Source organism: Electrophorus electricus, chromosome 8, assembly GCF_041902795.1.
Source record: "Electrophorus electricus isolate QZ-2024a chromosome 8, ASM4190279v1, whole genome shotgun sequence".
Taxonomy (NCBI): Eukaryota; Metazoa; Chordata; class Actinopteri; order Gymnotiformes; family Gymnotidae; genus Electrophorus; species Electrophorus electricus.
The window spans coordinates 21890001-21914287 of record NC_137504.1 but is presented as its reverse complement, the minus strand read 5'-3'; the positions used below and the strand labels follow the sequence as shown (position 1 = coordinate 21914287).

At 40.3% G+C, this 24287-nt stretch overlaps 4 protein-coding genes and 1 long non-coding RNA gene across 7 annotated transcripts; 2 read left to right on the top strand and 3 right to left on the bottom strand.

The window, feature by feature from the left end:
• Positions 1-12: 12 nt before the first annotated feature.
• Positions 13-2845, bottom strand: cenpv (centromere protein V). Of its 3 annotated transcripts, none has more exons than XM_027029918.3 (5): positions 2610-2845; positions 1893-1991; positions 1045-1114; positions 641-755; positions 13-308 (listed from the first exon to the last, which is right to left on the bottom strand). In XM_027029918.3, exons 1-5 carry the CDS (start codon positions 2633-2635, stop codon positions 295-297), a joined length of 324 nt encoding a protein of 107 aa, XP_026885719.2. In that variant the 5' UTR covers positions 2636-2845; the 3' UTR covers positions 13-294. The 3 variants fall into 3 exon arrangements, with proteins under 3 accessions (XP_026885719.2, XP_026885717.2, XP_026885718.2); XM_027029916.3 differs by having other exon boundaries at positions 13-352; positions 2610-2835; XM_027029917.3 differs by having other exon boundaries at positions 13-346; positions 2610-2823.
• Positions 2846-5524: 2679 nt separating this feature from the next.
• Positions 5525-8156, top strand: ubb (ubiquitin B). Its single transcript, XM_027029919.3, has 2 exons — positions 5525-5680; positions 6391-8156. The coding sequence occupies exon 2, from the start codon at positions 6395-6397 to the stop codon at positions 7994-7996; it is 1602 nt and encodes a 533-aa protein (XP_026885720.2). The 5' UTR covers positions 5525-5680; positions 6391-6394; the 3' UTR covers positions 7997-8156.
• Positions 8157-9772: 1616 nt separating this feature from the next.
• Positions 9773-13665, bottom strand: LOC113589998 (uncharacterized). Its single transcript, XR_003412057.2, has 3 exons — positions 13617-13665; positions 11677-11740; positions 9773-9901 (listed from the first exon to the last, which is right to left on the bottom strand). It is a non-coding gene; the product is annotated as an uncharacterized LOC113589998 (long non-coding RNA).
• p2rx5 (purinergic receptor P2X, ligand-gated ion channel, 5) lies at positions 10591-20608 on the top strand. The gene is made up of 12 exons (XM_027029923.3): positions 10591-11090; positions 11969-12119; positions 13230-13301; positions 13636-13711; positions 14329-14413; positions 14582-14662; positions 15694-15835; positions 17621-17760; positions 17968-18061; positions 18214-18279; positions 19134-19219; positions 19301-20608. The coding sequence occupies exons 1-12, from the start codon at positions 10957-10959 to the stop codon at positions 19575-19577; spliced, it is 1404 nt and encodes a 467-aa protein (XP_026885724.2). The 5' UTR covers positions 10591-10956; the 3' UTR covers positions 19578-20608.
• A 182-nt stretch (positions 20609-20790) lies between these two features.
• Positions 20791-22102, bottom strand: emc6 (ER membrane protein complex subunit 6). Its single transcript, XM_027029910.3, has 2 exons — positions 21766-22102; positions 20791-21645 (listed from the first exon to the last, which is right to left on the bottom strand). The coding sequence occupies exon 2, from the start codon at positions 21615-21617 to the stop codon at positions 21285-21287; it is 333 nt and encodes a 110-aa protein (XP_026885711.1). The 5' UTR covers positions 21618-21645; positions 21766-22102; the 3' UTR covers positions 20791-21284.
• Between the last annotated feature and the right edge of the window lie 2185 nt (positions 22103-24287).

Genomic DNA, 24287 nt, shown 5'->3' with positions numbered 1-24287 from the left:
TGATTCAGCATGTTTTGTTTGATCGGTTTCAATGTGTAATATGTCCAAAGGCTGTAACATAGGTGAAGACATTTCTTTCTTTAGTTATTTGTTTTATTTATATTACCATGTAGTGCGAGTAGTTGGTGTATTCAGCAAAAATCTTCAAGTGTGATTTGAACAACAATGAATATCAAGTTACTGTACAGAGGTGATCACCTCTGGTATTAGCCGGTTTCTGGTGTAGATTTGGACATACTCCTGATAGCCGGGTGCTTGCGAACGCTCTCCTCCCACGTCTCCCCACAGAAGTCCTCAAGTGTTAAGCTCTTTACAGTTCCAGGGTCCAAACAGTGGGGAGCCACACCTGGGACTCACGTGTGGAATGATTAACACATGACATTGATTGAAAGGAGACATACAGTCATTATCCTAAAGCCGGGGTTGCTACATATAAACACAAAAAATTATGAATTATTAACAATATAACCATAAAGGGGTATTTGTTACATATACCACTGAAGAAGCTAAATAACTACTTCGTACAACCAATTCCTTTGTTTGTCCATAAACAAAGGTGTTGTGTATAAACAGCAGAGCTGTAGAAACCAAGTGTTTTTGTTACAGTCCTATATTGCCTAGATGGGTGCATGAAACCTACCAAAGCCATCAGGATTAGATCGTGGTGTGTAGAAACTTTGGACGCCACAGGTCTTGCAAAACGTGTGCTTGGCTGTGTGCGTGTTGAACGTGTACGTGGTTGTGTTCTCTGACCCCTGAAAGATATTGGACAATCAGGCAATAAAGCTGCTCATTACCAAATGCAAAACATTTACTTTAAAATCACAAGTGACAGAGTAAGATCGATCTATCTATATCTCCATATATATCTATACCTCTCTCTCTCACATGCATATAGTCCCACCTCTTAGAACTTCAGAAGGGCTTTGTTGCACTTCCTGTTTCTCTGGACACCTTGAGTAATTTTGACCATCTCTACATCTTCCTTAAAGTTTCAAATTATGGTTCTTGCACCTGATTAAACAGTTGAAGGAAGAAACATACCTGAAGCAAGGTAAAGTGGGATTTGGGAACAATAAAATGCCGGTTCTGCTTCTTGGTACAGATGCTGCAACTAAGAAAGACATTTCTCATTTATCTCATTTTTTGCATTTTTGTCACACTTAAATGTTTCAGATCATAAAACAAATTTAAATATTAGACAAAGACAAATATTAGACAAGTAAACATGAAATGCAGTTTTTAAATGAAGGTTTTTATTATTAATGGAAAAAGAAAATCCAAACCTACAGGGCCCTGCGTGAAAAGGTGAGACACATCAGCAAGTCCACCTCTGAATGGCTTAAGAAAAACTAAATGAAGACTTGAGAGGTCCATTCAAAGTCCTGACCTGAATCCGATTAAGGTCATGCCACAGCATCTCAAACGTGGTTCATGCTCAAACCCTCCAATGTGGCCGAATCACAACAATTAAGCAAAGATGAGTGGGCCAAAACTTCTCCACAGCGCTGTAAAAAGACTCATTGCCAGTTATTAAAAGATTTATTGCAGTTGTTGCTGCTAAGGGTGGCCCAACCAGTTATTAGGTTTAGGGGGCAATCACTTTTTCACACAGGGCCATGTAGGCTTGGATTTTTTTTTCCCCCTTAATAATAACCTTAATTTAAAAACTGCATTTCGTGTTTACTTGTGTTCTTTGTCTAATATTTAAATTAGTTTCATCTGAAAGGTTTAAGTGTGACAAACATGCAAAAAAAAAAAGATCAGTTAGAGGGCAAACACTTTCACACCACTGTATCAATACATATGTCAGAAGACCTGCTGAGCTAAGGGAAGGGGAGACCACACCCTTCTCATAGGTTCGGTGGAGAAAAAGCATCGACTGCACCTACTTGCAATTGAATATGTGGAGATCTGGGGCACTCCACACCTCAAAACGAATGGCTCCACAATGGCAGCCGCCTGTGTGTCTCACGGGACCCTGTTTTTTTCTGAACAGATGTATTCTTTGGTCACATGTAATGCTTAGTACTAGTACACTGTGTAAGTAAGAGATTGCAACACAAACATTCCAAAGTCCATGGGACTTGTTTACATCGTTGTTTATTACAACCCTTGAAGTTCAACCAGAAAAGGAACTGACTTATAGTGTTATGAATTTGTAAAGGATGATAAATTGTAGAGATGTGTTTAATTCCAAATGCTTATTGACATTAGGTTGCTCTGCCTCAGATTATGTACTCATATAGTCTACTACAAACGTTAATCTTCTGTCTTTTAATTTTCACTTCCAAAGACTTTGAAATTTGAAAATGAAACACAATAGTGTTTTTGTAGCTGTTTGCTTTTAATTCTTATGTAGGCCTACAATCTTGCATGTGATCTTATACAATAGAAAATAAAGCCTGCTAGAGACTGTTGCGTGGATAAGGTCTATATTTTTATCCTGGATCCTTCTGAATATTTAAATCCCCACGTATTTTGATGGTGAGGTGGGATTTATTAACGTAATTTTGGAACAACACACTTGCTTTCACCGGCTCTTCCACAACCGATGAGATATACATCTTTAAATGTGTGAAAAGCCGTCTGTCAGCTACACACCCTACCTTTGTCCTTCTTCGACGTGCGCCATAACAATCTTATGTATATCTTGGCGGAAATAAGCTATAGTTTCGTTGTTTCTGGAACGTACTTGAGTTTTGATTAACACTGTGGGAAGACTTCGCCCAGGGCCATCTACGGACCGCTAATAATTATCGCAACTGTTCGCGAAAAGCAACGTGACCGACCACGTCACGTGGTGCCGCCAGCTGACACAGCTTCTCGCGTCACAGAGGTTCCATTATGAGCTTGGTCACGCGGTGCCAAACGAGCCCTCGCACGTCCCAGTGTGTCCTCCGGAACAGAGCATCCGGGCAGACCAGCGGGAAAGCTGACATACTTTTTAATTTCAATGTGTGGACTTAGGTAGTGAGGATTGGAATATTCTTTAATCATTGGCATTTATCGGAGAAATGTCTGGAGGTTTCAGCAGAAATCCGTTAAAGAAACGTAAACTGTCGTTTGAGGCTTATGCACTAAACATTGCATTAAACATGTATGGAGATTATATGGTTTGACGGTAGGTCATTTAAAACAAATAAAATAAACATGAAAGTGGTTCCATTCTGAGCTTGCTCAGCTTTTCATTTCCTTTGCTTTAATGTGATGTTTACACTTTGTGTAGTTAGACTCAAGTATCAAATAAAAGGTAGCCTTAGATGTTGTCAAACAGGCTATGCAGCGATTCCTGGAAAGACACGCCCACACACAGGGTAAACATCCAGTTTAAGATACAAGATTCAGTACTCTGAACAAACATTCTGTCTTGAGCTCACTCTGAAGGGAGGGTGTCAGCTGGTTTTGTAACATGTCACATGAGGATGAGTGATGGCTCTAAAGAGATAATACCTAAGTGATAAACATAAATAAAACCTGATCGTGCAGCTGCTTGTGCTCTGAATCTGATCCACATTTACTTGTTAAGAGTCAGACAGGGTTTCTTTAGGTAAAAGGAAATAAATACATAGGATTCAGAACAACTTCCAGTAAATTTAGTTTAAATTGTAGCCTATTTCATATCCCAATTATAGATTAATAGATGCAAAGCTGACAGAGTTCATGTCTCACAAAGAGACATGCTTTGTACCAGATAAAGAAACACTAAGGTGTAAGGTATATCAAATGTACCGATTCTAGGTTCAGTCTCTTTTCTCCTAGTATAGCGTCTCCCTTAATTATTCAGTGGGCACGTATGACAGATACAAAATAGAACATGCAGGCACAGGAATATGTTGAGCAGTCTTGTGTTATTATTAGAATACTTACAGTATTACAGCCCTGAGTGCTGACTCTCCTTAGGTAGGCCAAAGTACGATGACTCAAATTCATCTTACAGCCATTTCAAGCTATATCCATAAATCTAAAAATAGACAGGTGGTAATGTCCAGGCCTAATTCCCCACACTCTACTTTAGTGCAATCTTCAGTGTGTGTGTGTGTGTGTGTGTGTGTGTGTGTGTGTGAGAGAGAGAGAGAGAGAGAGAGAGAGAGAGAGAGAGAGAGAGAGTGCTGGTGAAGGGGGTCTCTTTGTTAAAACGTTTCATTTTCCCCACAGTTCTGCTGCGCTAAGCCAGGTCTCAGGTGATCATGTTAATCTATCAGCTGTTAGTGCCAACTGCGTGACGGAACAGCACTCTACCCTTACTAATCCACTCAGTGTAAAACATTAGCCACACCCAGTCCCATTTGTTTCCCCAAGACAAACTTTTCTCTGTATCACATACATATCATATGCAGACTGTGAGTGATAATGTACACTTAAGATCAACCATTAAGACACAATGGCTAAACATTAGAGCAGGGTTGTTCAGTTTGTGTTGGAGTTGTTTGGTACCATGGTGACAACAGGTGTATGGGAATCTGTGGATGTTTGATGGGGATGTGGACCGTGGTTTCATGGTTACAATCCAAAAGGTAGTCTAGGCAATAGCTGACAATACACAGACTAGTATCACTCCTCGTAGCAGCAGCGCTCAACTGAACAGAAGACGTTTACACCCATAAACGTGATCACTATTCATTTGTATGCGGTTTATACGCATTTTTTCATGTGCGCTACCATGAAAATGGGTCTACTTTACCAAAGGTGAATTAGCACATGGGTGATCAAAGCGAGTTTTACTTCTCTCACAATTTGTATATGATCAGCGTATTGTTTTAGCGAAGTAGTGTGTCAAAAGGAGCGGAGACGGCCGACCAATACTCTGCAGTTCCGGCTTTGTTTTGGCGTGACCTACATAGTCACAGCATCGGGAGGGGTCGACACGATTTTGAGACATTTGTGTCACGCATTGCGTACAATTCTGTCAGCACTACCCTAAATATTTATAACTATATAATAATAAAACATAAAGAGGTGAACTGAAATTATGTACCTGTTTGCTAATCAGAAACATGCAATGCACATTTAGTGAGTCAATAAATTAGACAATTGATTCATACTACTAAGATAAAATGCCAAATTTAATTGAAGAGTCCCCTATTGGTTTTGCTCTTTGCTGAAATAAAATTTCGTTGAACATACAACCGTTTAATAAACTGAATTCCATAAATTCTGGTTATTTCCTTTCAAATCTACCCAGTAGCAAAGAAACCAGTCCCACGCCGGCGAGCATTTGATCCCGCCTCAAGTACGTTCCAGACATATGATTGACCAATGACATTGCGCAAAAACAACCTAATGCGTCCAATCATCGCATGAGATGTGTCCCGGCTGAGGCTCGCGCTAGCTCGCATATTCTAGAAACATCTGTTTCTATAACGTTTGTATTACTGCGCTTTGTCAGGCGTTAGATTTTAGTAACCAGTTTTTTTGACACATTTTAACAAATTTGGTTACCTGTGTCACTTAAAACATGTATCTGTTAATATAACGGTTTAAACCATGTACAAGATAATTGTTGACGAAACCAAATAGGGACTAGTTTTAGTGCGGAAGGTACATGGCATATAACGTTGAAACGTCACTATACTAGTTTTCTATAAATACAGTAGCTGCTCCATTTTTCCGCATTATAGTTCGCAGAGAAGCGAAATATACTTGTGTTTCGAGGAGTTTGCAAATTTATCATCGAAGGGTAAGTTGTGGTTTTAATATAATTTTATACATGCCTGTTGTGAATAAAAACTATATCCTAATAGGTAGGTTTTTATTTTGTTTTCTAAAGGCTGTGTATCGTCGAATGTTAATTAACAAACTAACGCTACCCACCTAGTTAGCAAGATAGGTTAGCAATACATTTTTTTTCTTTTTCTAATTTTATCGCGTCATTAAAGAAGTAGATATCTTCAGTTTTCATTTTATTCGCAAAAAAATAATTTCTTAGAACTTAATGTTTGTCTACGTCATGTTCATCAGAACGGTAGTTCTTCTTTGTTAGCTAGCTAGCTAGTCCTTTGTTAGCTTTGTGCTGAGTCATTTTCACTTCTCGGAGAAATGACCCGGATGTTCTGAAATGGCGAGTGGGAGAACGAGAAAGATTTGATAGTCTGCCCTTTGTCATCTCTAAATTAAGTTCATGTGTGACATGACGTTTATTTAGGATGGCTACAAATGAATACAGTGAGAAACCTTGCAGTCATCACAGCGCTTACGCGTGTGAATTTTTTTTTCTTTTCCCTTTATATTAAAAAAAACAATTTTTATATAATGGAAGTGAGACAAACGCAGTTATTTTATTTATACATGATATGTAAAAATAATATTTAATACTGTATATGTAGTGAGCTACATTTTATTAATGTGGTGGTGGGTTTTTCCCCTCCTCACATCCTCCCCTTTATACAGAAAGATGCAGATCTTCGTGAAGACCCTCACCGGCAAGACCATCACCCTTGAGGTTGAGCCAAGTGACACCATTGAGAATGTCAAGGCCAAGATCCAGGACAAAGAAGGCATTCCCCCAGATCAGCAGAGGCTGATCTTTGCTGGCAAGCAGCTGGAAGATGGCCGCACCCTGTCCGACTACAACATCCAGAAGGAGTCCACTCTCCATTTGGTGCTGCGCCTGAGGGGTGGCATGCAGATCTTCGTGAAGACCCTCACCGGCAAGACCATCACCCTTGAGGTTGAGCCGAGTGACACCATTGAGAATGTCAAGGCCAAGATCCAGGACAAAGAAGGCATTCCCCCAGATCAGCAGAGGCTGATCTTTGCTGGCAAGCAGCTGGAAGATGGCCGCACCCTGTCCGACTACAACATCCAGAAGGAGTCCACTCTCCACTTGGTGCTGCGCCTGAGGGGTGGCATGCAGATCTTCGTGAAGACCCTCACCGGCAAGACCATCACCCTTGAGGTTGAGCCGAGTGACACCATTGAGAATGTCAAGGCCAAGATCCAGGACAAAGAAGGCATTCCCCCAGATCAGCAGAGGCTGATCTTTGCTGGCAAGCAGCTGGAAGATGGCCGCACCCTGTCCGACTACAACATCCAGAAGGAGTCCACTCTCCACTTGGTGCTGCGCCTGAGGGGTGGCATGCAGATCTTCGTGAAGACCCTCACCGGCAAGACCATCACCCTTGAGGTTGAGCCGAGTGACACCATTGAGAATGTCAAGGCCAAGATCCAGGACAAAGAAGGCATTCCCCCAGATCAGCAGAGGCTGATCTTTGCTGGCAAGCAGCTGGAAGATGGCCGCACCCTGTCCGACTACAACATCCAGAAGGAGTCCACTCTCCATTTGGTGCTGCGCCTGAGGGGTGGCATGCAGATCTTCGTGAAGACCCTCACCGGCAAGACCATCACCCTTGAGGTTGAGCCGAGTGACACCATTGAGAATGTCAAGGCCAAGATCCAGGACAAAGAAGGCATTCCCCCAGATCAGCAGAGGCTGATCTTTGCTGGCAAGCAGCTGGAAGATGGCCGCACCCTGTCCGACTACAACATCCAGAAGGAGTCCACTCTCCACTTGGTGCTGCGCCTGAGGGGTGGCATGCAGATCTTCGTGAAGACCCTCACCGGCAAGACCATCACCCTTGAGGTTGAGCCGAGTGACACCATTGAGAATGTCAAGGCCAAGATCCAGGACAAAGAAGGCATTCCCCCAGATCAGCAGAGGCTGATCTTTGCTGGCAAGCAGCTGGAAGATGGCCGCACCCTGTCCGACTACAACATCCAGAAGGAGTCCACTCTCCACTTGGTGCTGCGCCTGAGGGGTGGCATGCAGATCTTCGTGAAGACCCTCACCGGCAAGACCATCACCCTTGAGGTTGAGCCGAGTGACACCATTGAGAATGTCAAGGCCAAGATCCAGGACAAAGAAGGCATTCCCCCAGATCAGCAGAGGCTGATCTTTGCTGGCAAGCAGCTGGAAGATGGCCGCACCCTGTCCGACTACAACATCCAGAAGGAGTCCACTCTTCACCTTGTCCTTCGTCTTAGGGGCGGACAGTAAATGTCCTGTGTTCTTAATGCCCCAGGCTATACCCAACAGCAGTTTTCCTGACTTTTGCTATAAATCCCCTTTTTAAGTTACCAGCCCTTTTTCCACTTTTTTTTTGTTGTTGTTGTTGATGTTGAACTGTGAAGGTGTTAATAAAAGCATTGAAAATGTATTTTATTATTAATGCCTCGTAGGGTTCTGGTCTTGGTATCCACATGTGCTAGTTTAACCTTCTTCTACACTTAACATGAATCTCCAATACACTTATGGCATTTGGCTGACTCTCTCTTTTGTTCAAATCGACTTACAATCATGGCTGAGTACAACTTTGAGCAATTGAGGGTTAAGGGGTGGTGGATTTAAATATCCCGTATTGATACATGAAGACCGTATGGAACAAAAAAATACCTTGTTACCAGTATAAACTGCCGTAGGCTGTTAACTGGAACACAACGAATTTATTGAACATTCTGAAGTGTAAAACACTAAAAGCACCGTTTTTCAAAGTTTGTATATCTTCACTTAAGATTAACCATTAAGGTGATATGAAATCCTTATTATCGTTTACTTGATAATGTAAAACTTGGGATAAAAGAACATAAGTAAAACCTTCAAGACGTATTTTCGACAATGCTGATTATGCCTTTATTTCGACATTAGTTTAAGTTGCGTTGCATTTCGTCCTTGAGACTGCTGGAAGCCCTGAAAAGTAGCCATAATGCTAATCAAATGTTCAAACTGCTGAAATTCGTTAGAATTTATAGCAGCATATATGGTAGTTTGGACTTTTTCTAGTGCTGATATTTCACCATATTCATTCTATTAATTTGAAAACCCAATATCCTGTTCTCGCTGCGGAATATCTGCTTTGCAGTGCTTAGCAATACGGTGCGACGAACTGCAAACAAAAACATCGCGTTAACATTTAGAAATGGCACACAAAATGGATGTGAAAATGAGTATAACAGCGTAAATCTCCATTTCCCCTTGTATTGGGTCGTCACGAAACTTCTGTCTTTTACATATCCTTCCGATTGTTACCTAGTATCCGGTGCAATTGGGCTAAACTCGAGATAGTATAACGCGTAGTTTTTAAAAAAAGCATATAGCAATCATAAAACGCATATTTGTAGCCTAATTCAGTTAACCGTAGGCCTGTAGCGAGGGCTGCGTATCCATATGTGCAGCACCATCTATCCCCCGCCCCACGCACCTGTATCATCCATCCATTTGCGCTGTGTCGAAAAAATCTTAATCGTCCAGTACCTGTTATAGGCCTACGATAGTTAAAACTCAAATGTCCAATACTGGTCAATAAATATTTTGGGTGTGCCTTACTTGTGTAAGCTACAGAGTAATGATAAAGTCTAATTAAAATGAATTAATGTTGATCAATTCAAACTGGGTTGTCAAAAGATTATTCAAGTAATTATACTTGTTTTTAAGTCCAGAATGCAGTTGTCATGGGAAAAATTGATCTTACATGTATGCATGAGTGGAATGCTTGGATATGGTCAAAGAGTAGCAAAGAATTGGTCAAATTAACTTCTTACAGAGCAGAGTATAAGTAAGTGCAGCTTCAGAGTCCTAACTCGTATTCAGTCTCTCACAAAGCACGTCCTTACTTGCCAGAGATACTGCAACCTCCTCAGAATCATGAAGGTAAGTGTGAAAAATGCAGTCTCAAACTATATTTGGAATGTCAAAGGTGAATTGGGATCAAAACGTTTTATGGCAATCAGAATCAGCAGCAGCTCAGGTAAGCCTACTTCATCATAGCTTTCATTTATTTATGCAACAACAAAAGAATTAAATGTCACAAAATGTAAAAGCAGCTGGAAATGGCCACACCCTGTCCGAAAACATCCATCAGGAATCTTCACCTAGAAGTTATGGACGGACAGCAAATGCTCGCCCCTGAGACGTAAAAAGAAATGGTCAGGAATGACTTTCTCTACAATTATTATCATTATTATTATTATTATTATACACTCAGTGTTTAGCATTTTTCCCTTTCAGTCATTAGCCAGCTATAAGGTCACCGAGATCCAGACCTCTGAAATTTTTAGAGCCAAAAAATAACTTTTTAAGCTACAATGAGCAGTTGACAACTTCTCCGAGATGTGTGTATGCTTAATTAAGTTAAAAATATTTATTTAGTGTCCTGGGTGTGTGAGAGAGGGCGCGAGCACAGACGCTTCCAGCACCAGCACTTCCACTGACCGCAACTGTAATTTACACATGTTGGCAGCAGCACTGCAGCAGGCCGCGTGTGTGTAAACACGTAGCAAACCATTTGGTAAGACAAAGCAATGATCGTTATGCCATTATCTGTAAGAAAAGTTCAAAACTGTAACCCGGTATACCATCTGGAGTAAAGGCAACTGTATGAAACATGTCGAATATGTGTACTCTGGCCACGGTAAAGACTAGACCGTTTCTTTAATATTAGAAGGTTAGCTAAGGTTTCACATGAAGCAACTGATTAAAAACGGTATCCACAATAGAAACATTTATGATTATGATTATGATTATGTATTTTTTATTACTTTTTTGTTTTATTTTTGTAATGTTTATATGTGTAATTATGTATAATTTTGACTAAACATAATCACGCACATCCAGCCATCAACATCACAGACAAAACCTAAACCCCGCACCTCAACCGAACTCCGCTAACCCCGAATTTTCAAGCATTGACTTCTGCCCTGTATAAAACCACGCTTTATTCGTTCCCAGCGGTAAAAGTATTTTCATTTTGTTGTTCGTAATTCAGGTAAACGCGGGCTAACGAAGAATTCGCTTTAAAACTGTAGCTATAAAAATATAAAAGGTGGAATACAGAAAGGGAAATGTGTTTCCTATTTCAAAGTGTGTAGACTACAGCAACGCTGAAGCGACTTCATGACAGTTAATCCAAAGCAGACGCTTTGTAGAGGTGACCGGCAAGCTGCTAAGATCCGGACACGAGAATGGCACAAACATGGGGCAACTTTTTGTACTCGCTTCTCGATTACAAGACAGAGAAATTTGTCATTGCAAAAAACAAGAAAGTAGGAGTTCTGTTCAGGCTCTTTCAGTTGGGAGTAATCGGATACTTAATCGGGTAAGTGCTCTGGATATGAAATGAAATTGTTTTGAGTTACCATAACCCCACCTGTGTCTTATTGATTACTTTTGATCGTTTCTTTTCTCTTATCCAAGCCTTGATAAATAAGAAATAGACGTCTACTGGGCGTGATGTTTTGGAGCACGCTTTCGATGGCTAATGAGAGTACGCTTAGACCACCATGCCTTGTACAGCTACGCTATTTGTAGACATGGTCGGCAAGTGGTCATGGCATTGCATGTCTATGAGCTGGAAACAGCTATGTTACTGTAATATTAGTGTGATATTAGGATCAAGCTTAAATGCGTAACTATACAGACCACAGCTGACTGCGAGTCTACAATTAACTACGATATTCCGATAGGAACGCACCATAGTCTATTGTAATGCATGTGCCTGTGTTTTTATTCTACAACATTATTAGGCTATAAATAAATATATTTCAAAGTATGCCAGGTTCTATGAAATGATACAACACCAAATGTAATATTGCTATTGGTGGAGAGTTGTGGTTCTTTTGGCCCTGCAGAGATATTGTCTGCATTGTCTCCTTCATTAACGCAATTGGCAGAGCAACCATTACCATTTCTGTGTCCATACGCACACATCCATTCCGTGGTACAGATGTCTGAGTGGAGGCGTAATTACTGTAGAGGAAATAGGAAATAGCTTAGATTTAGTGGGGAGTGATTCAGAAAAAAACTTTACAAAATTTAATGACTTTTCTTTAGGATCCACAAGTGCCCCACCAATCATGATTTATACATTTAAAGCCAGCAAATACTATTAGACATATGACTTTTCTGCCCTGTCTTTTTGTAAGTCTTTCAGTTGATGTGCAACATTTTCTTTTATTTTTTGTTTTGTTTTTGCAGGTGGGTCTTCATATGGAAGAAAGGGTACCAGGAGACAGATGAGGCCATCCAGAGCTCTGTGTTCACAAAGGTCAAAGGTGTGGCACTCACCAACAGCACAGACTTGGGCCTCCAGATATGGGGGGCTGAAGATTATGTCATACCTTCTCAGGTGAGAATACCTCCCAGGCTAAATGGAGTTAACAAAAATGCATATACAGAATCACCAGTAGTGGTGTGATCATAACTTTACTTAAAACTTAATTAGAGTGGGAAAGAGAGCTGTCAAGGCACTGTCTGATCAATTATCTTGGCCTGACAGCAATAAATGTAATGGTTTTAATAGATTCTAATTTATTTTACAGTATGTTGATATAATTATCTCTGCATTAAGTCTTGTGTAATTATTATTACAGATGTGGGTATGGGTTTAGGATCTTAGAGAAAGATGCCAAATTAGGAAAAATGAACCCAGGCATATGACCATACTTCAACATTACAACAGGTTTATTATAATCCATAAGAAAAACTTGGTGGTAAACCTTTCTCTTATGTTGAACCTGGACTTCAGAATTGGCAGAAGTAAGAAGGAAGCTTGAAACACACTATCTCTGCTATGAGCAACATGTACATAGTGGCATAACAAGAAGTCAGGTTTGTGGTTGTTGCCAGACCTCATCAGCTGAACGCAGCACATTCAACTCTATGCACAGGACATTCTAAAGGCTTGAGTGCACACAACTCTGGGATGCACTATGGATTATATCACATGTCTACTGCTTTAGCCTTGCTGAGTGAAAAGGTACACTTAACCTTTGGTATTCTCGTAATGAGGCAAACAAAGCAAACGTAGACTAGCACAATAACAGATAACCAGAGTAACCCAACACAGTGCTTAAATGCACTAATGAGGACTAACAAGACACAGAAGAAACCAATAAGGGGTAGGGCACTAAACAAGGAGGCGTGGCAAAAAGGCACTACCAGGAACAGAAACCAAAACAAATGACACGTGTAGGCATCGCTGTGGGAACCACAACGCCAGGAGGAGGAAACTGTAACACTTTAGCTAAAAATGCACTGGATTTTTTGTTTTTGTTTGTTTTTTTTTTGTGTGTTTTGGGGCAGAGATGCTTGTTTTAAAAACATAAAATTTTTATGGTTTAACTCAGGAGAAATATCTGAATTTTTAATGGCACCCTTTTTCATTTCCAGTTAATATCAAGGATCTAATGGCATTTTTGGGTCATAATTTTATTTGTAATTTTTAATTATTCTTAAGGGGGATAGAGTTTTCTTCATGGTGACAAATTACCTTGAGACACCTAACCAAAGGCTGGGCTACTGCTCTGAGGTAAGAGTCCTAACAGTTTCACAACAGCACCTGTCACACAGGTTACTTTAAATGCACTTCATCAGTAATTCAGATACATGGTCCTTGAACAACAATGACACAAGCTTAATAGAATGTGCAGTTAGGCAACATTAATGTAAGGCTTGAAAAGCAAAAGTTTCCTCTAGTCTAATGAAGAAGCATAAAGCAAAATGAAAAGGAATGACATGAATAATAACGCTTTCAGTGCAGCTGTTTCTTAAATACTGGTTTGTGACATTTTATCCACTATAGGGTCAGTCCAATTGCATATGGTATAGTCTGTTATTTGCTCACGTTTTTCTAATGTCTTCAGAGTCCAAAAGTTCCAGACGGCCATTGTGAACGCAGTGAGGATTGTATAGAGGGCGAAACTGTTATAGCTGGCCATGGTAAGAGCAGAGATTTCTCACAAGATTACCGAAGCACCTGTATAATTCAGCTGATTACATTACTTACAGTAAACAGATGCCTTGCTTTGGCTCTTTGGTCTGGTAAGGTGGAATCTTGTCATTTCATGCTGAAAGTCATGTAAAATCAACACACTGACACCAGCTGAGCTGTAGACTTGGAAAAAAAAGCCTAAAAAGCTGACAGTGCCAGAGCACTGCCTGTACTAAAAACCCACAAGACCTGAAAGCAGGGGATCATCATGACAAAAATTTGAATCTGGAGAAATTCTGTGAATGATGCAGGCATGTTAAATGTTTTAAACTTTGCAGGCCTCTTTCGCCAGCCTCACTTTCATGTCACTGGTGGAATTTACTATTTGGTATAGGGTTTAAGACATTGTATTAAAGTATCTGGCCATCTTAGATCTTAAAGCAACTGAACAAGTTACCTTAACAAGAGACACCCAAGCAAATGCTAGACTTACTGCTCTGAGCTAAACCGATGAAACCAAAAGAAGCTTCAGAAAGGGTATGGAAGTCTGTGGTGCTATTTTTTTAGACTGACCTGCCCTGTCCACCAGCATTGAACTGGGTTTTTGTCTTCTGTCCTGGCTCAGGGGTGAAGACAGGCCACTGCATGAACAACACAGGGACGTGTGAGATCCATGGTTGGTGTCCCATCGAGCGCAGCCATGAGCCAATGTAAGGAAAATTCCTTAAGCATTCTTGTGCTCAGGCTTTTGTTAATTATGGATGGAATGAGCTGTCTTCATGCCTCCTTCCATACCTGATCTCTTGTAACCTGATGCAAGTCCTTTGAAAAAAACCTCATAGTTATGGTCTGATGCACCTCTTGCTATAACCTTTTAGGGAGCCCATGCTGGAAAAAGCAGAAAACTTCACCATCTACATCAAGAACTTCATTAGGTTTCCGAAATTTGATTTCTCCAAGTAAGTCACACCAAAATGCATGCGTTTCCACTCTATTACAAAACTGTAGGTATCTAATTTTATGTCTCTAAAGGACCATCCAGCCTTCTCTGGTAATTTATTTTTTGCCCTTTGTATTTTTCCCATTTGGTTAAATTTTATTATCATCTTAGTAATTAATTTTTTGTATGTATAGCACTGGATAACTTATGTAGTTCTCACAGAGACATCTGTACTTATTGGATGAGGTATATGAGAATATAGGCTTGCATTGCCAGCCATTCTGTCTCTCTGTCAGTGGTATGTGTGTGTCATGTATTTCATGAGGCCTTGAGCAAAGAAGGCTTAGGGAGAATTTTTCCCCCATTGTGCCATGTTTTGACTGGGAGATCCTTGCGCATAAGACTGCTCTGAATGTCTCATGTTTAAGTCACCTCTATTTATACCAGTAAGTAATGGGATCACTGAGAATGCTTGTCTGTTGTGTGGGACAGCAGGACGATAGACCCCACCCACTCCCAGACAAGGACGCTGTATGTATGCTTACTAGGCTCAACACATAAAGGACTAGAACGTGATTCATGTTTAACCCTCACCTGTTATGCCAGTCAAGCATGCCCCCTTTAGAACCAGTAGTACTCTTTACAGAAAGGTTTGCCAGTCTCCTTTTCATCACAGCCTAACTAATTAGCTGTAATTATGCTCATCTAGGGTTGTTTTTGGAGTTAGAATTACTTCTACAGATTAAAGATCTATGTGAATGTCCAGGAGTCTGCTGGTTGGAGTCCCATCATGGTGAGAGCTAATAGCTGGGAGACTTGAACAGCTGTCTTGTCCTGCTACAACTGAGTCAGGCACTTAACCAGCACCTGTTGCCAGGATCTCTCTTCTCTCCAAATCTTAGTCCTGTAATGTATATTATATAAGCATTACGTGGGTTGAGATATGCCACAAGGCAGATATGCCATCCTACAACTGGCCAACAGAAGACTAGGATTCATTCTCTAGTAAAATGTGAGCTTTGCTGTTTTTCTGCTTCTGTCACCCTTTAGATCCAATGTTCTAGGCACCACCAACAACACGTATTTGAAGACATGCACCTATGATGAGGTCCACCATCCCTACTGCCCCATCTTCCGTGTGGGAGACCTGGTGCGCTGGACTGGTCATAGATTTCAGGAAATGGCTGTCAAGGCAAGAGCTTCTCATGTTGTCACACAAACTCCATTATGTTTCCTCATGTGGGGACATTTTGGAGCTTGTCTACGCAGTGCCCTGTGCCGCAGGTAACCAAGCTGTCTTTGTGTCACAGCAGTGAGTCCCCGAAGTGATTAGAGTTTCCAATCACCAGTATCCAATGGAAAGGCTAGGAGAGGCTTCAAGGGAGGATTTCATTCAATTAGTGATTTCATTATCAGTTCCTCTTGTTCATTTGCTGTTTGGCTTGTGTTATGTCATGTGTCATGTCAGCAGAGGAACTCTAAAACATTACACAGGCCATGCCCTACAATTTACATTAGGGTCCTCCAGGAAATAGCCCTGCTGTTTAGGAATGTATGAGAAAGAACAAGTTCATTTGTTCATTTGCTGCTTGGCTTGTGTCACATCATGCGCCATATCATATCCACAGCAGGGTTATCATCATTAATGAAAACTAATTCAAAGCTAATGTTCACTACAACTCAAACAAAATCATAACAGACTTACACTGAAAATATTTTAGTTAAATTAGTTGAGACATTTATGATGGCTTTATAGATATGGATTCATTATGTCAAAAACTAAAATCTCCAGGAAATGTCGTTATCACTAAGCATCCTATAGAGGATATGCACTGATGTTATTTTTGATGTCATCAGAATATGTCGCCTCAGTTGGACTGAGTGGTGAAACATTCTACTACATAGCTGCAGGAATTAAACAAGCAATTATCTGCATAAATGAAAGGCAGTTGAACCTGACAGTGACCCATCCAAATTACCAAATAACCATTGGACATCTACATGTGGCCAGGAATCTGATTTTTATGTAGCTGATTTCACCTAATTTCAATTTCTCTGCTGGGGTAATGCCCCTAACAAAGCCTATGAAAGACTTGATGCTTGGTCACACTACAAGTCAGGATTTGGTGATGAAATTAAAGTGATGAAGACATCAATGGATATTCTGGTTGTATTTGGGCAAATTATATGGTACCTAGCTAGCTATCTAACACTACCACTCAGTGCCTTTATATATATTTGTATTATTTGTCCTCTCCTGCAATTCTACCATTAAATCTAACATGCAAAATTTATATAAAATAGAAATTCTTGTGGTTATTGTGATTTTTAAAAGGTACAATAAGTATTTTTTGCCAATGATTCTTCTTCACATTATCAAACAGCCTTTACACTAACACCTAGTGGCTTAATCTATTTTAAACATGGCTGTCACCATGTGGGGGACATAAAATGGTTCAATTAAGGACTACAAAGAAAATGTGAACTGCATTTTATAGAAAAAAAAGTCAAAGTAATAAATAATTACCTTCGTAAATATTGTTTGCTATATTTTGGTGGTAAAATGACTTATTGCTCCTTTAAAGTTTAAAGTTGTTCCAAGTAGCTATACCTTCCAAATCTATGAAGCTATCTGGCTGGTTGAACTGGGGTTTATAAACAAAAACTAAACTGAAGCAGACAAACCTGATGAAATAAAACTAAACTGAAATAAACAAAAATAGAAAGTAATGAAAATATCTGAATGATAAGAACACCGATCCACAGAGGAACTCTTCAACAGTACACAGACCACGACAGTCAGTTTGCATTATAGTCTTCCTGTTGCAGCCTTCACTCTTTAGGAACGTAGACAAAGAAGTGCGGAAACGGATCAAAGAGAACAACACACAATCAGTCCCAGTGTGTTTGCAGTGTGACTGAGTTGAACCCATATTGTTCTCTTTTCCTCTCATCACGTCATACTGAAAACAAAAAGGGTGGTGCTGTCGGTGTGGTGATTGACTGGAACTGTGATTTAGATAAAGACTCCACCAAGTGCAGACCTGAGTACAGCTTCACACGCCTGGACGCCCTGAAGGACTCCACCAGCCCTGTAGCATCAGGATACAACTTCAGGTGTCTGTGACCATCTTTGGAACTTGCCAATGTTTGCTTGTCTTAGCACAAAGCTTTGTGTCTTCTAGGGAATCAAGAAACATGGATTAATCTAAAAAAAAAAATTTGGACCATTTGAAATATTTAGCACTTTGACTAATCTTCCTGTTGTCATACTATGGCACAATTCAATTTAACTGCTAACCCAAAATATCTTTTGTCTTGCAGATTTGCTAGATATTACAGAGACACAGAAGGACAGACCGTTCGCTCTCTGTATAAAGTGTATGGCATTCGATTTGATATCATGGTTAATGGGCAGGTAAGAGACAGTGTTGCCCTTCTTGGTCTAATATAAAAATACTTTTAAACTACATGATCCGATTATTGCTGCATGTCATGTGTCATGTCCACAGAGGAACAATTCAACAGTACACAGGCTATTACAGTCAGTTTCTTTTGCTTGTTTTCCAGGCAGGGAAATTTAATATTATTCCCACAGTGGTGAACATTGGGTCTGGGCTTGCAGTAATGGGTGCTGTAAGTATTACTTCCTGTCAGTAACTGATGATATTTTACTGAAACTGAAACTGACTGTGTTACATTGAAATTTGACATAAGTTATCTTTTGCTTATTGAAAAATTCATTATAAACAAAATGTATTAGTGTTAGTTGAGAAACAAATGCCTGGTAAAAAACCTTCTGGAACTTTATGATGTCAAGTTGGCAATTTGACTACAGAAAGTCACTTCTCTGATAATTTTCTTTATTTGCTTTTTTGCACCACTATTGCTGGTATGCTTGGTGAGCTATAGACATGATTCAGACGGAGAATATTTTGTAAAATAGAGGGGCATGGGAACTATACATTTGGCTGAAACATGAGATTGGCATTTAATCTGAAGGCATAACTAAGTAAATGAACACCAACTATGTGTTTTAAATACTTTTTTTCCAATTAAGGTAGTTTTGTTCATCATCTGACTGGAATTTGGCATGAAGTTGATTAACCACCTATCTCACTGGTCATGCCCAAATGCACGTTACTTTAATGCCAGACAGAATCTGTGGAATGGAACAAAACTAAAAGCATGTTTGATTTAGAATTAAATATCACAGTAGTTCAACAGCTTCTCCTAAGGACAATCAGTGACAGTCAGGGGCAATCTTGGCCACAAGGGGGCACTATTGTTTTTCTTTGTTTTATCCAGTGCCACCTGGAGTTTCAATGGAAATTGTTTCACATGCCAAAGTTTTTAATTTTCAAAAGAATAAAAACCTCCCAGTTTTACTGAAGCTTGGTAAAGGCTGATAAGGGGACCAAGGGAAGGCAGATGCACCTCATTAATGTGGTGTAATCTGATTATTCTCTCTGCATCTTTTTGCTGCACAGGGTGTGTTCATCTGTGACATGATCCTGATCTATATCATAAGCAAGAGCTCTTTCTACAGAGAGAGAAAGTTTGAGGGCGTTGCAAAGTAAGTCTGTTAAAGATTTTTTTTTGTGCATGTCAAGGACAAATGACACCACAGAGTCACGTATGCTCATATCACCATCAGTAGAGAAAAGGAGAGAGGGTGCAGAGACGCAAGGAACACTAGACACCATCATCGGCACACCCACGGCGGACGACACAGGAAGGAGAACAAACCTACTGAGGAAGAGCAACCACTGCCCTCATCATCACCGACACACGGTCAATACAAGCAGCCGAAGACTCACCGTCACGAACAAAAACAACTTCCCACGGCCTCATCTAGACCCCACCACAGTCCAGAAAGAAAAGCCATGTCCCTGGTCTCATCCTCTAGAACAACACACAGTCATCTGAAATGAAGTGATAAAGATAAGCCCAGTCTAGACACAGTAGCAGAGATTATCCTTGGAAATGGTTTTAAAACAGGAAATGGGGTGAAGTTTAAATAAGATCAGGCCCTTCAGACCTTCAATCAGTTTTGAACCAATGGAAAGTTTGCTGGAAGTGAACGTTTCTGTAATTGCAAGATGTGAGAGGGCAAATTATTTTGTCAGATAAATGGGGTTTTATAGGAAACTATGCCAAATACATCCAAACACATACCAGAATGGCAGAAACAGTATACTGAAAAAGTGTCTTCATGACTATCAAACAGCTGATGAAAAATATACATCGATTGCATCTAAAGGATCAAAGTTAAAGTGGCTCATGCACAATTTTGAGCTTAAACAGATGTCTGTGATTATATGAAATTTGACCAGTATTCAAAAAGATAATCAGGACAGAACTACTGGGGTTATTACACATTTTAAATTTATGAAGTACTTAAAGTTTACTGGTGTACCTGAAAACTAGATTCATAAATGTTGCCCTAATGTTCCTCAGCATTCAGTATGGCATTGAGAAGTCAAGAACAGTTAGTCAGCTATGAAAGTCAGCACACGTGTAGCTTAAATGTGCTCCAGTTGTACGTTTTGTCGCTTAAAGCAGTACTGCCTCAAGCATGTAAAGAAACTGGGTTTGGTGCAACCTCAGTTTAATTTTTGAAAGTCACTTAATTTGCATGGCCATAAATGACTAATGGGGAAAGTATATTGTTTAATGCATTTTTGATCTATTCCACTGAACTACACACATTGCTTTTTATTATAATTATAAATACCAACATGCCTAATTACAAAATAAAGGTGTAATGGGCAAAGAAAGTGCAAAAAAAGAGGAAGCAATCAAATTAAGGCTTAATGAAAAAAGGAAAACTTAAAAGCAGAGCACAAACTAAAACAAGAGAAAGACAAAATAACAATAATCAACAAAGAGGTTAAGACAAAAAGGGGTCCTAATGGAAAAAAACAGACATGACGGCACACAGGTGGCATGAGGAATGAGAGGGAAACGCGCCACCTGATTAGGGCATGGCAAAAAAAAAAAAAAAAAAAAAAAAAAAAAAGCATGTGAAAAAAAGTCACAAAATGCATTTGTCACTGACAGATGGAGGCCACTGACTGAGGTGGGCACCATCTCAAAAGGGGGAAATTTAGAAAAACCACCAGAACAAGAAAGTATACAAATCAATTCTGAGGTTGTTTGAATTTATTTGGAAGAAATCTTAGAATATTCTCTCTATAATTTAGTAAATATTGGGCAGTTTACTGTAATTTCTCTTGACAGAAGGAGGACAACATATTTCTTAGAGAAAATTTCAATTTCCCTAACAAGTGTTTTAAACTTTATATGTCAATGTAACGCTTGAAATTTTGAAAAGACTGAATGTCTATTCAGATGATAAAATGGGATTTGGTTCAGAACTGTAGTTAGGTTTCACCCTGGTCTTCAGAAACACACTGAACAGTTCAGGACTGGGCAGCATTTCATAAAGATTCAGTGCAATCAGATACAAAGAAAAAACATTTTTGATTAAAGAATGTCTATACGTTAGGTTTCTAACAAAAACTTGTACATAGCATTAGCTCAATCTATGTACAAATGCAAATCTCTACTTTTGTGAAAACTATACTTCTACATGGCTGCTTGAGCCGAAGCCTGAGGACCCAAGAGTCCGTTCCTCTTCAGTACACATGTACCATCCCATAAAGGAAAGTCCAGAACAGAACATAGGTGAAGAGGCCGCCAACAAGCCCTCCGGTAAACAGCAGCCGTCGAGATTTAAAGCATTTATTCCACCGTCGACCAGCTTTGAGGATAAGAAGCACAGACAAAAAGAACGACGCCAGAAAATAAAAGACGAACCCGTACAGTCCTGTAAGACCCAGTATACCCGCCGTCGCTCCAGACAAAGCGGACACCGACGTCCGACAGTACTCGAGCACTGCACCGTTGCCCCTCACGGCTACTTCGCTGATAAACTGGGGTCCCTCGCGTTTAGCTGCCAGTGTAGCCATTGTTTTCCGACAAGAACAGTCTTTACAACTGAAAGAAAACGTAAGCAGCACAAAACCTAGTTGAGAGGCCCTATTTTGAAATTTTATATAGTTAGTGCTATAAAACGTCAAATGAGTCGTTAGCTAGCTAGCGTTAAGACTCACTTACCGTCTTAAGATGCACAGAAAAGACCACGTCAATATTTGTTCCACTGCTTAAATTACACAACCATTATTCACACGAAAGTCCTGGACGTTATTAATAGTTGATCATATGCGAGTTTATATTCTTCTAAAAATATTTTTCTTACAGAAATATAGCACATTCTAGGCAAAATACCCAGCAAGTCACTCCTTGGCAGCCATGTTTTCTCGCAATGTATGATTGGAAGTATTATGAATTATAATTACTTAATGGAGTTATAACTTAATGCATGAATGTTTATAATATGTAAAACCTAGATTTTAGAATGTTATATTATTTAGTGCACATATTTAGTAACTATTAATGTTTTCAGTTTAAATTTGCCTTACCGTTAACCCTGCCACTACGGTGTCCACAGAGGAACAATACGCGTTTACGTTTAAGACTGAACTTTTGTCGCTGGCAAGCTAGTTAACCAGCAAACCTAGCGATAGCTATCGAGTTTCTAGTTAAGCTTTTTTTTTACAACCGACATAGGTTTGTATTTAACAGAGCGTTATCTCTACAAGTAACCATAGATGACATGAACTGCGTCAGTTGTTTTGTGACATTCATTACTCAAAGAGTGTGAAAGACGTCTTAAATAACATGAAATCAATGGCTGCGCTGCCTGTCTCTTCTGCTAAGTTTGTTTTGGGCTTGGACCTAGGAACAACCTCGATCAAAGTTGTATTGCTTGATTCACAGTCAAGGACTGTAGTGAACAGCAGCAGTTTTCCAACACACTGAGCTCAACACAAGGCCATAGCCATGAATTGAACGGGAATGTAATGACTTATTATTGCTCTAAGGAAAAATTCCTTCCTCTGGGCTCTGGGGCAATAAGTGGCATGCACGCTTTGTTCAGGCTTACCTGAGTATAGACAGCAAAGCATATGACAGCAGGGGATGTATAAGTGGAAAATAGGTAAATCATACAGCAGGTGCTATTTAGATATGTCAGAATGTAAAATATCTAAAGAAAGACAGCCACCTGTAGCTAGTTCAAATCACATTTGACATAGCCTTTCATATACATAAAAACAGACAAGAACATTTACAGGATAGACCTTCTGTACACCTGCATGTAAAGGGTTAATCTATATAAATCAATATAATTCTTCTTGTAGGAATAATAACTATTATTATTATTATTATTATTAGATAGCCATTGTGCAGTAGAAAAAGGTCCCCTCACACCATAAGTGGCTTATAAGAGAATGACTTGGGTCTGGCATCAGGGACATCTGCTCTGCTCTCATTTTAACCTCTCGACTTATTTCCTCTCTCCAGCCCTCTCTCTTCCTCTCCTCTGGTCCTATGTTCTAATCTCCTTTCCATCATTGTCCTTCCTCTCCCCTGTTCTCCAATCATCTCCCCTCTCCCCTCTCCCCTCTAGGTCTCTCCTCTTCTTTGTTCTCCAGCCATCTCTGCTCTCCATGTGCTTCTTCCACTCCTAGTCTTCTCTCATCTCTTTTTAGCTATGTATGTATTTATAATAACCACCCCCCTATGCTGGGAGACCACTTTATTAGTCTTAATGGATTTTTTTTTTTATTTCATGGGGGCTGAATATTGCTCTTGACTGCTATGCCAGGGAGCTAGATGTTTGGTCTGAGCTCATCTCTACCTCCTGTCAGTGCTGGGTTGGAGTCCTGGTTACGGTGGCTGCTTTCGGCCTCCGTTACACATGGTGTCAGAAGTGGGATGGCAGTGAGACCATTGGAAATGTTGATGAACCCACCTGTGCTGTGAGAGCATGGTGTAGCCCAGCGCAAGGACCCCTGATGAGGGGCATGGGCATGGCCCTTATGGGAAGGGCAGTTGTGTGTGGAGGGGCGCATGGACAGTGTCACATGCAGGGGTGCTCCCCTGGAGGTGAGGGCATTGTGATGGAGACTGTCAACCTCTGAAGGGGAGGATGTTGTGATGGAGACTGTAACTTATGAAGGTTTCATGGGTGCTCTGGCTGCTGTTCCAGGGAGCTGCGCTTCGGTCTGGTGGACTGAACTCATGTTTACCTCCTGTCAGTCCTGGGGTAGGGTGGCTGCCTTTGTTACAGGGTGTTTCTACTATTGCTGTTTCTACTTATAGCATTTAGTTTTATTATTATATTGCATTGTTTACTAGTTTGATAACAGAGTCAGGCACTTAACCAGCACCTGTTGCCAGGATCTCTCTTCTCTCCAAATCTTAGTCCTGTGATGTATATTATATAAGCATTACGTGGGTTGAGATATGCCACAAGGCAGATATGCCATCCTACAACTGGCCAACAGAAGACTGGGATTCATTCTCTAAAAAAATGTGAGCTTTGCTGTTTTTCAGCTTCTGTCACCCTTTAGATCCAATGTTCTAGGCACCACCAACAGCTCGTATTTGAAGACATGCACCTATGATGAGGTCCACCATCCCTACTGCCCCATCTTCCATGTGGGAGACCTGGCACACTGGACTGGTCATAGGTTTCAGGAAATGGTTGTCAAGGCAAGAGTCTCCCTTACCGA

Excerpts from the sequence above, each read along its gene's own strand:
- p2rx5 (XM_027029923.3), top strand. The coding sequence starts at position 10,957 with ATGGCACAAACATGGGGCAACTTTTTGTACTCGCTTCTCGATTACAAG. Across the intron at positions 11,091-11,968 it reads GTAATCGGATACTTAATCGG|GTGGGTCTTCATATGGAAGA; the intron begins GTAAGTGCTCTG and ends TTGTTTTTGCAG. Across the intron at positions 17,761-17,967 it reads GCATCAGGATACAACTTCAG|ATTTGCTAGATATTACAGAG; the intron begins GTGTCTGTGACC and ends TTTGTCTTGCAG.
- ubb (XM_027029919.3), top strand. The coding sequence starts at position 6,395 with ATGCAGATCTTCGTGAAGACCCTCACCGGCAAGACCATCACCCTTGAG.
- cenpv (XM_027029916.3), bottom strand. The coding sequence starts at position 2,635 with ATGGCGCACGTCGAAGAAGGACAAAG. Across the intron at positions 1,992-2,609 it reads CACGTCGAAGAAGGACAAAG|AAAAAAACAGGGTCCCGTGA; the intron begins GTAGGGTGTGTA and ends ACATCTGTTCAG. Across the intron at positions 1,115-1,892 it reads CTCCACATATTCAATTGCAA|TTGCAGCATCTGTACCAAGA; the intron begins GTAGGTGCAGTC and ends TGTCTTTCTTAG.
- emc6 (XM_027029910.3), bottom strand. The coding sequence starts at position 21,617 with ATGGCTACACTGGCAGCTAAACGCGAGGGACCCCAGTTTATCAGCGAA.